Below are 15,096 nucleotides of genomic sequence, written 5' to 3' on the forward strand. Positions count from 1 at the left end.
AACCTTAGACGTAAGTCACTAACTATGACTTAGGTTTACATATCGTACTGAAGCCGTGGAGCATATTGAGAGCAACTCGCCTTATGCTATGCTTCAGCTGTTGCTGAGTTGATCATGGGGTAAATGTACGGCATGTATGTCTCCGGGAACTTGAGTCGGTTGTAGATATGACAGGATTGTACAGAAGCAAGAGGTTCATAGAATATTGGTATGTCATTAATTTCTCATAGTCCGTTTGATTATTTTAAAAGTCCATGCCCATAAGGTAACTGCGTGGAGTTAGTTAGATATTGTTCACTCAGGAAACATAAGTGCAAACCTTTCATATATGCGCATGAACTTGGCAACAAAAGCCTCGAGATGAAATATTACTTTCTGCTTTGAATCAGCTTTGACATCATCAACAACTAAAACGGAGCCCTTACACTACCCTGAGTGATTCTGTGCTCATAAAATGCAGACCACCTAATTACTTCGGGTTTTAGGGTGTCGTCAATCTTGGCGATCAATTTGAATGTCAGTGTCTAGACATGGTTAGTAGATTCACCGTTTCCCATAATCAGCTAGCAGACCTTGAGGATCGTCGTTGCTGGTATACAGTGGGTTAACAGATCATATAACCTGGCGCGGACTTGTAACAGTCTGGCCGGTGACCTCTCCGCAAGAATCTCTTCCGCGATCACCGAGATAAGGGCTTCCCAGTCAGGTGGTGGAATGGGTGTGTCATCCGATACTTTCTCACTACGGCGAACCTTATTAGCTCCACAGAGCAGGAGAGAGTTAAGAAGCATACCTCTGAGCATAAATAGCCTCGAACATAAGCAGCGCACGACGGAGATTTCGCCCACTCTCCTTCGCTATCCGTCTATTAAGCTCTGGGGCCTCAGTCCAACCTTCCCTCCTCGCCGATGTGCTCAAAATGGCACAGATATCTTCCTCACTCGGTGCCGCAACCCTGACCAACAGAGTTCTCGAGCGTATCGGAGCAATGATGTTAGACGTGCTATTTGCCAGGAGGATCAGTCGCAAATTGGGACTGTACTTCTCCATTGTCCGTCGAAGGGCCGCTTGCGCATCCCGTGTTAGATGGTCCGCCTCGTTGATGACCACGACCTTGAACCGCTGTTTTGCGGACAGATCGACTTGTTGCGTTTGGGCAATTTCTTTGAGCAGTTCCTGAACAACAACGCGATCATAGGTGCCGACATCGGAGGGTGTTATTTCAAGGTGGTAGACAGAAGAGACGATGTTAAATTCGAGCTTGCGGTTGCTTGTTGTTTGAAATACTCGGTTGTCGATCTTGATCTTTTCGACGCCCTGGCCGTAGAGTTCTTTAAGGGTAGCTATCGTGCGGGTTTTCTTGCCAGCGCCGGACGGGCCGTACATAAGAAGGTGGGGGAAGTCGCCACTTTGGGCCTGAAAAGAGATGTTAGAGCTTGAGCTTCTTTAAAACAGTTGGTGATTTCTATACCAAAGACCTTAATCGGTCAGAGAGCTCATGGTGATATGAGAGCGTGTCGAGGGATCTCGGACGGTGCTTGTCGACTAAGAGAGCCATGTTGTGTATGGAGCTATTATAACTCGGCAATGATCGAGCAATTGAGCTTGTATTGTTGAGTGGAGAGCTCTTGTATTCAAAACTCACGAAATCACGAAAGTTGGAGTTGCAAACGCGTCGTGACGCGAGCTTAATTGATATTTATGCAGATGACTAATGACACCACATAACTAGCATACCACGATTTATACGCCGCATGGAAAGATATGAAGTTGAAGAATCCCACGTGCTTAGAAGTTCAACCTTAACAGGTCAATAATTGTCCCTCACTCTGTCTTAATGAAAGAGGATTTATTTTCTCTGTACCATGGACATTGTCATCTTGTCTCTCTACAATCAAGCACGGTTGCCCGATCGACAATCTCACGAAGCCAAGAACCACGATAAGCTATAGCTACACACAACACAAACTGGCCCAACCCTAAGTTCTGCGCTGGCTTCTTTCCCAGTTGCTTGTTATCAATAACTGGCAAGCAATAACTCGCCATCCTGCGGCCGCCGATGATAACGCCATGATGCTGTTGTTTGCTGACATTTTGGGCCTTGCTCAAGCGAAGGCGCAAAGAGCCGATTGGTAGACAATCACTTTCGCTTGGAACATAATCAGTTCCAATTTGCCGCCATTGCCAATGATACTACCCCTAGTGATCTGAGCCAATCAGTAATTAGTGAATTGTCCGAAACACACTGATAGACTGGCCGAAAGACGGCGGCGAGTTGTACACAGTGGAAGCATCAGACATGATTCTGCAGTTCAGATCGCAGCATCATTTTGGTTCGCCAACAATGGGTCGTTGACTTAAGGAACGAGGAGACTCTCTGACACTCAATCTAGGACTCTCGTCTACGATTGTCTATAGACTATCTGATATAGGTCACGAGCGTACTGAGGACTCTGTAGACCAGATCGCAGTGGGTCCCCAGCCTCCTCAAAAGCGTCAACCCTCAAATTAACCCACGATACAGTCATCTCAACGTCTTAGCTTCTTCCCCTGAATTCTTTGTTCCGATCTTTATTTCATCTCTTGGACTCCGTCACTCTCTTTGTTCTCCCTCCACCTGCTAGATTCTTGTCGGCATTCCTGAGCGCCAGCGATTCGCCCGCCAGCATTCCTAGCCGCCGTCAACCGCCGTTCCACTCCGATTTCAGCTTCATCGTGTCGACTGTCGATCTCATGGCTTAGAACATATATATGCCACTTTTCCAACTTTTCGCCTCGAAGCCGCTTACTGCACATCTCATATGGTCGATGATACTGCGGGCAGTGCCATGGATCTCTCCCCTCGTTCTGGCATCAGTTCAGGCGGTGACCGCCCCCCAGCGTACAAAGCAATTGGAATATCACTAGCTGTCGCTTCTGGCGTCTTTATTGGGGTTTCATTCGTGCTGAAAAAAGTTGGCCTCCTGCGGGCGAATGTCAAATACAATGAGGAAGCTGGCGAAGGATATGGCTATCTCAAGAATCTGTGGTGGTGGTCGGGCATGACGCTCATGATCATTGGCGAGATATGCAATTTTGTGGCATATGCTTTTGTTGACGCCATCCTGGTGACGCCTCTAGGCGCCCTCTCGGTAGTGATCACAACAATTTTGTCCGCCATCTTTCTCAAGGAGCGCCTGAGTTTCGTGGGGAAAGTGGGCTGTTTTTCCTGTATCCTGGGCTCGGTAGTCATTGCGTTGAATGCGCCTGAGCAGTCGTCGGTTGCGGACATCCAGGAGATGAAGGAGTATGTTATAGCGCCGGGGTTCCTGTCATACGCAGGAGTCATCATTGTGGCGTGCGCCATAACGGCTATATGGGCAGGGCCGCGGTACGGCAAGCGGAGCATGTTTGTCTACATCAGCATCTGCAGTCTGATTGGAGGTCTGAGTGTAGTAGCGACTCAGGGCTTGGGAGCTGCACTTCTAGCTCAAATCAACGGAGAGGCCCAGTTCAAAGAGTGGTTTATGTATGTGTTGCTCGTATTTGTGGTTGCAACGTTATTGACCGAGATTATATATCTCAACGTGAGTTTCCCTTCACTCTCTTGCATTGGTTATGTACTGAAGAGAAATAGAAAGCCCTGAACATCTTCAACGCCGCTCTGGTTACGCCCACTTACTACGTCTTCTTCACCAGCTCGACCATTATTTCTTCTGCGATCCTTTTCCGGGGCTTCAAAGGGACGGGCACGCAAATTGCCTCAGTCATCTTGGGATTCCTACAAATCTGCGCTGGCGTGGTGTTGCTACAATTGTCGAAATCCGCCAAGGATGTCCCTGACGCCGCCGTCTTCAAAGGAGACCTCGACCAAGTCCGTGAAGTTGCAACGCAAGAAGAGCCTGAATTCGAGCCAAAAGCTGACGCCATCCGTGGCACAGCCGCTATCATCCGCCGCCTATCTACTCCCCGACGCAATGTCGAGGCCGAAGAAGCACGTCGCTATCTCCGCGAGAGACAAGAAGACCACCTCAGGCCACCCGCTGACAACGAGATTGTCGAATGGGACGGCTTGCGCAGGCGCAAGACCGTTCTTTCTGAAAAGACCCAGAGGCGCTCACCTACTCCTCTACCTCCGCTAGGAATGTCCCGCTTCCCGGATGACTTGTCCGAAGACTCCCACACTACCTCCCCCAGTGTACATACGTTCATGAACGAGGTTCGATCGCGGACGTCTAGCATCATGAGCTCCCCGTGGAGACCTATCCCTGGAGACCAGCAAACGCATGGGCCGGAGTTGGAACCAGATCCCAAAGTTGTCGATACCAGCTACCCTGGGCAGCATCCTCCTAGGGCAGTCTCATGGGCGGACGAAGAGCAAGACCAATCGCACCTAGCCGCGCCTGCACCTCCGCCACATCGTCATTTCTCATTCCAGAAGATTTTCAACAGAGCCAAGTCACCTGTTGACCCATCATCAGCAGACAGCCGCAGCCCCAGAGGCATTCTGCGCCGCGGACACATGCGGAATATGACGTCCGAAGAGGAGCACCTAGGACTCGTTCAGGGAGACAAAGTTGCCGGATACACGAACGAGGATGAGAAACACGAACGAACACTCACGAATTTACAGAGCAATTTTGACGAAGGTGACTATGAGACCTACAATTACGATACGTATGACTACTATGATGACGGAAAATCGGACGATCTGCCCTCTGGCCGGCGCCTAGATTCCCATTCATCTCTTTACCCCCCGCGACTCCGACTAAACCCACTATCGCCATTACCAGATGACGAGTCGGCACTAGATGTGTCTCATATTAGAAACGACCAACAACAGTATCAACCACAGCCGAAGCAACAGCAGCCCCTGGAAAGTAGTAAAGGATCGTTGCTGACTATTCCACGGAGTCAGAGTGGGTGGCGCCGACAAGATTCGGCAAGCAGCGGGGAGAGCAAGAGTGATCAGGGCTGGGCGTTTGTATAGACCACCCCCTGTCTCACTTTGATGTTATGCGATATGATAATGTATGTATGTTTATATGTCTTTATGTATATAATGATATGACATGATGGTATCATAGATATCGAGCATGAATGAATATACCACCCAAAACACAATCCAGCAACTCTAGCCCTAACCAATCCAAGCCAATGCATATGCACGACCAATCATTCACATATACCCCAGCACACTCCTCTGACTACCCAAATTAACCGCAAACCTCGTCTCGGTAAGTCGTTTACCAGCTTTGATACTCTCCAGTACCCTATTAAGAGAGCACTCATTAGTCTCCACGCCCAACAAAATACAATGGAGAATTTTACGCGGTAACATACCACTCAACTCCCACTATCCTTATTCCCCTCCATCCGCCCCTCGCCATCTCCTCTTGGATCTTCCCAGCCGCCAGCCCGCCTCCCGCGCCGCCGCGCCCCGGTCCAGCATTCGGCTTCCCGATTATGATATGTGTTACGCGGCGCGAGATTGAGAGGGCTAGTGTTGCGCCGTGCGCAACGAGAAGGGATTTGAGCTTGTGGTCTGAGACGAGCGGCGCTGTTCGCCCGTTTATGTAGATTGTAGCGCCGCGAAACATGGTTGATTCGGGGGGAGTGCTCGTGGCTGCGGTTGATTGGAATTGGGATTGGGGCTGGTTTTGAAGAGGGGCTGTAGCTACGTTAGATGTGGTAGTTCCGCTGAATGCGCCGGGTGCGAGGTCCGTGGGCTCGGAGATGGGTTCGTGAGACCGTGTTGGCAATTGCGTAGAGGATTGGCTAGACATAGAAGTAGGTATAGCCTTCATATTCATCTTCTCACCCAGCGCCAACGCGGACCCCGAGGAAGAACTCCCCTTGCCAATGCCCAACATGCTCCTGATATCTCTCTGCTTCGAATCCGGGCCAACCGCTGTCCTTCCCCTCCCAGTGTTTTTACCTCCCCGCCTATCCCCACCTCGTCCCCCCCTCGCATCACCCCCCCAATCCCACTCCCACTCACCCTTCTCATACACCCTGTTCACGCCGTCATACACAAACGAGCTAATCGTGCAGTCGCCGGAGCGGAACTGTTGGGCGAGTTTTGCTTCGCGCGTGCGCCGCCATGCCGTACCGGTATTCACTTCTGAGTGCTGGTGGCCGGATAAGGCCGAGTTCCAGGGGTCGAAGAGGCGGTGGTTTGATTGTGCTGCTGCTTTATTTGGCGGCGGCATTATGAGGACTGCTACGTATCCTCTTGAATCCACTTTTGAGGAAATGTGAGGTTACAATAAAACTTGGTTCGCGAGGTCCAAAGTATGGATAGGCTTATCGATAAGGAAATTAGTCGTTTGCTGTTGCCGGGTCGATAGACAACAGTAAAGGAGGCTTCAGGTATGCACAATTCCTCAGGTAAAGCGAAAACACTTTCTATCTTTACTGATATCACTGTATTGCAAGAATCAGCAGTATCTCTGGACAGGGTATCTGAATGAGCTACCGAGCACTCCGACAGATGCTTCACGTCTATCATTTGGTCCCATCAACGTATTCTGTTCAAGATCTGGCTTGCGCGCGTGGCCGTTAGCTGAGTGGCATGACCCTACAGATTGCGCTGTTGTTTGTGGGAGTATGAAGTACACATCGTAGCATGGTTTGGTGCAGGGCTGGTGTGCTCAATCCAGGTGTTGTTCGAACAGAAATGAGCATGCCACGGCCAGGGCTCAGGCCAATAATGCGAAGGGAAAAATGGTTGAAGGTGCATTTTTCTTCGCTCTGCTGGGATAGAAAGGGTGAACTATGACATTTAATTTGTACCTGGAGAAGAAATCTCACCAGTCCTGCATCCGGGTAACCTAATGTGTGGCAATTCTAGTAAAGTTGGCTGAATGATCGAGTTCTAGGTTGGACAACCCTTGAATCCGTACGTACACATATATGAACAGGATGCCCTGTAAATATCGTCGATGTTAGTATGTACAGACTATGATACATACCCCGGAACGCCAATCCTGCTTGCTATAGTACATTTATATAATGATTTGAGAAGGGTGGTAGTAACTCCTCGAAGAGGACTAGATGACTACGAGAGTGTATATCAAGTGGAAGTGACTTGATCTCTCGGTCCAGGTTCAGAGCACGTCAATACCCCAATGCTGCGTGGATTCGATAACCTAGGTTCACCGCCAATGGACTTTGGGGATATCAGTTGCCCGCAATGGGCTTAAGCACACCATTGTCATCATACCGCGCTTCTACTTTGTGTCAGCAATCACTTGAACAAAACGAAAATAGCAGAGCCGAAACATACTAAAGAACGTATAAGAAAGCGTAATCGTATCAATTCCCTTCATCGCCGGGTCCGTGACAAAATCCGGGTCGATGAAGAAGAAAACAGGCATGTCAACCGACTCCCCCGCATTCAACTTCTGCTCCTCAAAGCAAAAGCACTGAATCTTGCTAAAATACGGCGCGACTTGGCCCGGCGTGACGCTATATGTCGCAACTCCGATGATATCCGTAGGGCCCTTGTTTGTCGCCGTGTAGAATGCAAGTGCCGTCTCGCCGGGAAGTACCCGGACCTCGCGCTGCTGCGGTGTAAATTTCCAAGGTAGTACATCTGACACGGAGCCATTGAATGTGATCCGCAGGCGGCGCGAGTCAGTCACCGGGGTGACGCGCGACGATGTGTCGCCGTCTCCTGCGCGGTGTGTGAGAACAGGTTGCCCATTCCAGCCGGTTTGTTGGCAGATCTGAGAGTGACAAGCTTTGGTTTAGTATTCGCTTAAGGATGCGGGACGTTGAGGGGACCGATTGGTGTCGGGACTGACCATTTTATACAATGGGACGGAGCCGTAGGCAAGGGAGACTGTGCCGAGGATTATGCTGATCGTGTAATACCTGTTTTTCATTAGACTATTCTTCAAATGAGCTGCGGCTGGCATACATAGTGGAGGCATTTCGCTTCTGCGACTGGGGCGTATTGAACGGTGCCGACGGCGACTGATTTAGCCAGGAATTGCAGGTGAAATATCTCCGCCCTGGAGCCATTCCCTTAGCCTGCGAAAGCACAGTCCGAGCAGCCCCGGCCCCTGGGGATAAGGACCATCCCCATGGAGGTGTCAGTCGAGAGAACATGGCTGTCTTTTGTTGAAGCGGATATCAACGGAGGAGAAACATCGCACGATCAGCAGGCAAGGGATTTAGATGCACGTGACTAGCTTTATCGATAAGCTCTACTCCGCACCTTACTAAGTACTTCAGCCCTAGATCGGGTCGACCGTCTCCTACCATCAAAGTGATACGAACGAACCGAGTGGGCCTGTACGGTATGGTTGATTGTATATTACATAAGAGTACGGAGCATCTGTGAATGATGCTGGCCGGCCAGCACCTCCCAAGCAAAAAGATACTAATACATCTGCATGAAGAGATCAATTCACGACACTTCGTCCAATCTTGCCAAAGACTCCTCGAACCATGTCGGGGCTTTCTTTGAGACAAGTAAGAAGGACAGCCGCACTGATGGCGAACATAGTACGCTCCCGATATAAATACTAGATAAAAGTTCCAATTAGTTAGAGTTGGACCCTCGAAGTGAAGAACGTTGCAGCATAGGGTGGTTGTGGCATGCGCAAAGGCACAGTGGGAGCAGTGTAACCATCCCCAGCCAAGCAGAGCAGATTGGTATGCGGAGCGATTCAACCATACCTTCTGATCGTAAAACCTGGGTAGGACAGTTGCTGCAGCCCTGGGTGCCACAAACAATGCGATCTCCTGCCGCTTCTTTGCATGTTCGACAAGAATGCTCCAACCACACATAACACATCCGGCGCCGACGCAAAGTCCAGAATCCCACATCTGCGGTGTCACCGTTTCCCTACTGAAAAGTCTAGGCCCCAGCCTTGTTCGGCTAAGACAGACAGAGTAGTAGAATAAACTGACAAATGAGGCAAGAAACGCGGAGGACCGTAGAGCATCAGACAGAGCCCGTCGAGCTGATTCCGCTGACTTCATCGAGCGTATGCGGAAAGCGGTTTGCAGAGGGATGTAGGTTGCACATGCAAACTTAAACGTCCTAAGAAACCGAGAGACGGCGTGCTTCTCGCAGCTAGGGCCGCACCCCATGTGCACCATTTCACAGGGAATGGGAATGGTTCGAGCAGGGTCGCCCCAAGGGGTAGGCCAGCCAAAGTCTTTGCACATGGATTCCAATAGCGGAGCCTGTCCAGTATCTTTTCCGTAGACAAAGATACCTCTCCGCGCGCGGCGAAGAGCCTCAATCAACCGCTCATCCACTTTGGCTACCTCTCCAATCCACTTTCCATATGATCTCGGCAGTCTTTCAGGTGAGTAAAACCAAGCCCACATTACTACTGCCGCACTTGAAGCAAAGACAGCGGAGTCCGCGAGTCCAGGAATAACTGAAATCGCCTTACTCCAGCCATAGCCACCTCTCCGCTTATGTTGAACCCAGCTCCAAACGACGCAGGCCATGGAATCTAGTGAGCGAGTGAAAGTGAAGAGGGTAAGGTCCATGGTTCTCCCGGCGAATTGAGTCTGGTGATGCGGATATTGCCGGGGTGTTGGCTGAAGAGCAGTTGTTTCCTGACCAACCCCATCCTGGGGCTTTCCGGACACTGTCTGTAAAGTGACAGGCCGCCGATTCAGAATCTGGAAACTGAACCAGGCAGATACGAATGCAGCAGCAAATTGGATCAATTGAGATACACTCTTGGAGTTTAAGCTCTTGAAGTCCGAGCCAAGTCTACGACAAGCCGTTTGTAAGACTCTCAGAGCCAGTATTGGGAGTAGAGTTGAGCCCCCAATAAGCGCTGCACAAAAAGTCGGGAAACTTTCCAAGCGTAAAGGTCCTGCTAGAACTCGGAGTAGCTGTATACGTAGTATATGGTTATTACTTGGCCAAACGACAAAGGCAAGGGCAGCGTGGTAGCCTGGCAGGACCGGCAGGACATTTATTCTCCAAAGACTTCATCGAATCCGAACAAGGACGGAAGGGGTACCTACCTCGTAGAATTTCTGCCGGTAGCTCAAGTCATCATTGATCCAAAGTCGCCGTAGGCACGATATGATTTTGGGTGTGGCCGAAGACAGATAACCCAACGCATAAGCCCGCAGGACGCTAAATAAAGATTCCAATACCAATCAATAACACTCTGGCACCGGTAACATGGTCGCATGCCCTCAAAATTTGATGAAAGTAGCACAACGTCCACAGAGGGGTAGTACTTACGGCTGGAGTAGTTGCGTGGTTCGATGGCGCCTGCGAATGAGGGCAGCAGAATCCATCGCGTCACGAACCCTCTAGTTCATGACAGCTGCCGGGTCGAAGTACAATCGCAATAGAACTGCCTATATCTGGAATCAGTACGCTTGCCCTGACTCCAGTATCCAATCGTCATACAATACTGAATCGTACGGTTGAGTTGGTACTTTGTGCTTTTCGCGACGATGCCAACAACCAGGTCGTCTCAGACCACCTATTGGCCGGTATGTAAGTTCCTCGGGAGAGAGCACAAATCCTCAATATCCGGAAGATTTACCCTGTACGTTTGTACGTAGACTCCGGAAATTTTACTGGAGTTGGCCCTAGTTTCTAGGTCGCTTGGGGGAATCCTTCGGTATGATCTGCCGTGCTGCCGTGCGACGCGAGCCGACGGCGCCTCGGTACCTGGCGAGATGCTGGCGACGAGCGTTGATATAGATTGGTTCAGGGGTAGCTCTCCGCCAATATCCCTACAGCGGACGGCAAGCGGCACGCCCAGTAAAGTCTCTTGGGGTGCAGTAGTGGGGCAAAAACAGCTGGAGGCGTGGTACGGAGTACGGAGTAGTCCTAGAGAGAACGAACCAAGCCCAATTTGACGGCGGACCGTTGGGCCAGGGATAGGACCTGCGGCGATTCAGGCGGACTGAATAGCAATAGCAAATAGCAGAAAGCAAGAAACAGAAAGCAAGAAAGCAGGGAAGAGGCTTATAGGAGAATTGAATTGATGGGAGGGCCACAAAACTGACAGCAGTGTCATTGGACGGAAGGTGATGAAGAACAGGGCGGCGCTCGCCGCTCGCAAGCGAAGAAGTTCCGTTTTTTGCATGTGATTCCTTCCCAGCAGCACCATAAGCCGAAGGGCCATGCTCCCTCCACCATCAACCCTTCTACTATATTCAGCTTTCCGTCATCTTTTCCCTGACCGATATTGAATGCGGGGGATGTGCGCTTGCTAGGTTGATCTTACTTCTTGCTATAATTTCGTAGCCCTGAACTTCCGTACCGGCCACTGGGTCACTGTCGATTTTCTACTCTCCTATACCCACGGCCCCGAGGCGCCCCGTCTTTTTCTTAAGATACACAAAAGAGGGACTTATTGCGCAGCGCACTGTCCAACGGGCGACGTCGACCTTGAGCTTCGAGTCATCTCAACCTGTCGATGCTTTTCTCACTGCGCATAAGCAAGCATCGAGATCGCATCTACGATAACCTGCGGGTCAAGTTATGTTGAGCCTGGGTCATCTACTCTGCTTGCTACCTGCACGACTGGATGCTGGTGCACGATAATCGAGATACTCTTCAAAACTTATCGGTTTTCTTCTTTCCATCGAATTTGCAATGATGAGCATCAATCCCCCAAATGGCACACAAGGCCGACATGCACGCAATAACTCTGCGCTGCCGTTTGGCTGTGAGTTTTCCTCTGGATTCAGATAAATCATTTCTGACTGAATATCATCGCAGATTCTTTCCCTGAAGACACACCCTATGAACCTGCTCCAGCTTCACCTCTCGGCCCGCCGCTCCTTGATGATACCGAAACGAATATGCTTGATAACTTCCTCACGACGATAAATTCCAATCCTTTCGCAAATGACTACTGGTTTTCAGACTCCCAAAATGACGCTAACAATTCTCTTGGCTTGCCGGGGTTTGACTGGTCGACCGAACTGCCGCCAACATTCCAAGGCTCTACGTCGTCTCTACCCCCTTTTCACCCGCCGTCGTCATCGCATCGAAGCGTTGAAAAGTCCCATGGAATCGCGCCGGAGCAGCCGAACTCGGAAGTGATGGCTGCGGCTTCTATGCTCTACCAGAATGGAATGAACGGGGCCGAGATCAGCACGGCTTTTGAGAATCAACCGCTCGCATTTTCCAATGTCGATTACTCACAGCTCAAGGGGAGCGGTAAAGAACGGAAACAGGACGATCGGATGCCGGACAACGGGACTGGTATATCTCGAACACATCTACCCGCTGGGTACCATACAACGAAGATGTTCTTCGACGTGCCTGAGCCGATTTCAACAGAGCAACAATTGATCACCAAAGCTCAGCCTCTCCACTGGGGCTCTGATTCTAGTTTTATGGATAGGGGATATTTGGCGCCCCCTGATCAGCCTGATGAGGAACAACGGACAAAGGAGATGATGGAGAAATTGGAATGTCTTGAACGACAAAGTAGCGCTACTAATACGCGAGCACCTACGCCTGATCGTCACGTAAATCAACAACCTGTTCCCTTATTTGAGCCTGAAGCTATCAATCATCTTAATGGACTGAGAAAAGATTACGGCGACAGTATCGAAGATTTATCACATCCGAAGAAGAAACAGCGACTGCTGATCAAAGAAGAAGACGATGAGAACTCGGATGGGATTACTTCCAGGCAACGCAGCAAACGCTCGAAGGGTCCGGCGAGGCGACCTTCCACTGATGGTGTGCGGAAGTCGAAATCATCGCAAGGCTCAAAACCACGAGAAAACTTGACGGAGGAGCAAAAACGAAGCAATCATATACACTCGGAACAGAAGCGGAGAAATCTTATCAAACAAGGATTTGATGATCTGTGCACGCTTGTTCCTGGATTAAGAGGTGGCGGGTTCAGCAAGAGCGCCGTTCTCACTCAAGCCGCCGACTGGTTGGAAGATATCATTAAGGGCAACCAAGCCCTGAGATTACAACTAGCACAACTTCCGGATCTAAGTGCTATGGACAACTCGATGATGCGGCCACGAACATGATAATCGATAATGATGATGATTTCTCTACCTTTCCTTACTTTTCTTCACTGTTGGTCTCCTTTTCAGCATTGATCAAAGCGATTTAGCGTTCTTGTCGGACGCAGGATGTACTGGCGGAACTACAGGCGTTGCTATCGTTCTCCCAATCGTGGTCTGGGATGTGATACCTCTTTTATTTTCACTTTGTACTGATAACGGGGCTTCAAAATGCCCAGCGGCATTGTTACGGCTTTTCAACGTCGACTAAGTAAATTATAATATCTTGATGTATAGAGAAAAATACGATGACATCATCAGTCATAGGTCTGAGGCAGAATTCAAGCTGAGCATGTGAAAATTGATAACAATGAGACTAGTCAGAACCGGTCATGGTGATGACTCGAGCTTGCAGTCCAAAGCGGTTTAGTGCAATGTTTGTTATGCTGGATATGTGCATGTGACTGGGTGTCATGCTGCTTAGCGCGTCTTCGTGCAATCAACAGTCGACGCACCCGCACCCTTCGGGCATACAATTACGAAACACAACCTTCTTTATGATAGCCTCCTTCTAACAGAATCACGTAGATTTTCACTGGAAGAATCTCGCCAATAGCACCTTTCACGATGCCTGCGAAGCGAAAGCATTCGGGCAATGCGCTCGACCAAGACAACGACAGTCGGCGCAAGAGGTCTTACGCCTATCTAAAGCCCCAAGTACGGCATATATCAGAGAGAACAATCAAGTCCAAATGGTCGACGCTCCCAGAACCAATGCAGGACAAGATCCGCGATATGCTACAAGCCCTCGAACGTCCTGTCATCGTCCGGCAACAGAATGAGCGGAAACGCTACGAGGCACAGGCAGCTGTTCAGGCTGTTGTGAAGAAGTACGTAGCTGTGCTCAAAAGCCATGTGGAGATGTGCTAATTGCCGTGTGTACTTTCTAGTCTTGGAAAGCGACTGCCGCGAATGCCTTTTCCTCCGATGACGAAAGATTCAGTATTCGAGTTCGAAGCGGCGCTTAAGGAACATGTATGTGTCCTTCACTAAGCAGCGGCATGCATACGTACTGACTCTACTATTCAGAGCGCGCTAGAAGCTTCTCTGTCTACAATGAATGACAGCATTGTTCTACTACACAATGAGATTGCAAAGGAGGAGGCGCTTCTTGCCAAGGAAACAAAGCAGTTGCAGGAGATGGAAAAAAATGCTAAGCGCGCAGAGGCTGAGCGGAAGCGGCTGATGAAAAATGTATGCTGCTTCGCGGCCGTAGGCGTTTTCACTGGCGCTAATTGATCGCAGGAACATCCCGTTCTGCGACAGCTCCAAGATGTTCGCGAAAAACAAATTGAGGCTCCGTCTGGATTCAATCTGTCCCATGCGAAGGAGTCCCAGCTGGACTTCAGTGAAGTAAGTTTTCAGCCCCTGGACTACGCGCTCCTTCCTAACGTCTTTCTTTGTAGCTCGAGACCGACCCAGAGGTCTCCACTCTCCTAAAGCAGTTGAACAACCACCTGAAATCAATGCAGAGCAATATTGCACCTCTTACTGGACTAAAGGACGCTATCGAACGGTCTCAGACAGCCCTAACCCTTGCAACCTTGCCCGATGACTGAACCATGCCTTTAGCGATTACATGAAGCGCCCAGGACATTCCCTTGAAATCAAACCTCTGCGGACTACGACTGTACTTGCACCGGCTACTAGAAGTACGCAAAGGCGAAAATATCCACTGTCCCATGCTAGGTCGTCAAATGGTCTAGACAGCTTGATCTTCAGTCGCGAGGTGCAGTGAACTTTGTACAACAGCTGGCTACAAACAGAAACCACACCCTTGCAAAGAAGGTGCCTGACGCGTAGGGTACACTGTGATGAAACATGCAACACCACGAAATTCCCGCAGTGGACCAGACTATAGGTTCAAACAAGCTGGTTCTGGCTTGGGAATAACGTTATATAGCCGATCGGAGGGCTGTTTGGCTGATTTGGAGGCAATGTTGTTCAAGACCTGTCAGCTTTGGCCATGTCGGCCCAGCGGCTCTGCCAAGCTCCCGACCGTTTCGAGGAGAGGACGCATAGCTCAAGCAGCAAGAATAGGAATAGAAGCTAGATATACAAAGTTAGTAAATA

The 15,096-nt window shown here is 50.0% G+C and overlaps 7 protein-coding genes across 7 annotated transcripts; 3 read left to right on the forward strand and 4 right to left on the reverse strand.

Moving 5' to 3' along the window:
* Positions 1-187: 187 nt before the first annotated feature.
* Positions 188-1,626, reverse strand: BDW70DRAFT_138685 (replication factor C subunit 5). Its single transcript, XM_073737270.1, has 6 exons — positions 1,472-1,626; positions 794-1,416; positions 573-741; positions 426-524; positions 320-375; positions 188-269 (listed from the first exon to the last, which is right to left on the reverse strand). The coding sequence occupies exons 1-6, from the start codon at positions 1,556-1,558 to the stop codon at positions 245-247; spliced, it is 1,059 nt and encodes a 352-aa protein (XP_073594887.1). The 5' UTR covers positions 1,559-1,626; the 3' UTR covers positions 188-244.
* A 582-nt stretch (positions 1,627-2,208) lies between these two features.
* BDW70DRAFT_138688 (DUF803 domain membrane protein) lies at positions 2,209-5,079 on the forward strand. Its single transcript, XM_073737271.1, has 2 exons — positions 2,209-3,566; positions 3,617-5,079. The coding sequence occupies exons 1-2, from the start codon at positions 2,802-2,804 to the stop codon at positions 4,967-4,969; spliced, it is 2,118 nt and encodes a 705-aa protein (XP_073594888.1). The 5' UTR covers positions 2,209-2,801; the 3' UTR covers positions 4,970-5,079.
* Positions 5,080-5,158: 79 nt separating this feature from the next.
* On the reverse strand, positions 5,159-6,191 carry BDW70DRAFT_161135 (uncharacterized protein; the record flags this gene model as incomplete). Its single annotated transcript, XM_073740948.1, has 2 exons — positions 5,159-5,252; positions 5,323-6,191. The coding sequence occupies 2 exons, from the start codon at positions 6,189-6,191 to the stop codon at positions 5,159-5,161; spliced, it is 963 nt and encodes a 320-aa protein (XP_073594889.1).
* Positions 6,192-7,161: 970 nt separating this feature from the next.
* Positions 7,162-8,094, reverse strand: BDW70DRAFT_161136 (cytochrome c oxidase assembly protein; the record flags this gene model as incomplete). Its single annotated transcript, XM_073740949.1, has 4 exons — positions 7,162-7,211; positions 7,268-7,709; positions 7,788-7,857; positions 7,904-8,094. The coding sequence occupies 4 exons, from the start codon at positions 8,092-8,094 to the stop codon at positions 7,162-7,164; spliced, it is 753 nt and encodes a 250-aa protein (XP_073594890.1).
* Positions 8,095-8,278: 184 nt separating this feature from the next.
* On the reverse strand, positions 8,279-10,515 carry BDW70DRAFT_73495 (uncharacterized protein). The gene is made up of 5 exons (XM_073744712.1): positions 10,382-10,515; positions 10,211-10,329; positions 9,985-10,099; positions 8,668-9,849; positions 8,279-8,513 (listed from the first exon to the last, which is right to left on the reverse strand). The coding sequence occupies exons 2-5, from the start codon at positions 10,264-10,266 to the stop codon at positions 8,391-8,393; spliced, it is 1,476 nt and encodes a 491-aa protein (XP_073594891.1). The 5' UTR covers positions 10,267-10,329; positions 10,382-10,515; the 3' UTR covers positions 8,279-8,390.
* Positions 10,516-11,159: 644 nt separating this feature from the next.
* BDW70DRAFT_73508 (basic helix-loop-helix domain-containing protein) lies at positions 11,160-13,222 on the forward strand. The gene is made up of 2 exons (XM_073744713.1): positions 11,160-11,654; positions 11,708-13,222. The coding sequence occupies exons 1-2, from the start codon at positions 11,582-11,584 to the stop codon at positions 12,985-12,987; spliced, it is 1,353 nt and encodes a 450-aa protein (XP_073594892.1). The 5' UTR covers positions 11,160-11,581; the 3' UTR covers positions 12,988-13,222.
* A 225-nt stretch (positions 13,223-13,447) lies between these two features.
* BDW70DRAFT_138703 (uncharacterized protein) lies at positions 13,448-15,064 on the forward strand. Its single transcript, XM_073737272.1, has 5 exons — positions 13,448-13,853; positions 13,914-13,998; positions 14,053-14,217; positions 14,269-14,376; positions 14,430-15,064. The coding sequence occupies exons 1-5, from the start codon at positions 13,591-13,593 to the stop codon at positions 14,580-14,582; spliced, it is 774 nt and encodes a 257-aa protein (XP_073594893.1). The 5' UTR covers positions 13,448-13,590; the 3' UTR covers positions 14,583-15,064.
* Positions 15,065-15,096: the final 32 nt, after the last annotated feature.

This window comes from Aspergillus foveolatus (genome assembly GCF_047715535.1).
Source record: "Aspergillus foveolatus strain CBS 279.81 unplaced genomic scaffold BDW70scaffold_33, whole genome shotgun sequence".
Taxonomy (NCBI): Eukaryota; Fungi; Ascomycota; class Eurotiomycetes; order Eurotiales; family Aspergillaceae; genus Aspergillus; species Aspergillus foveolatus.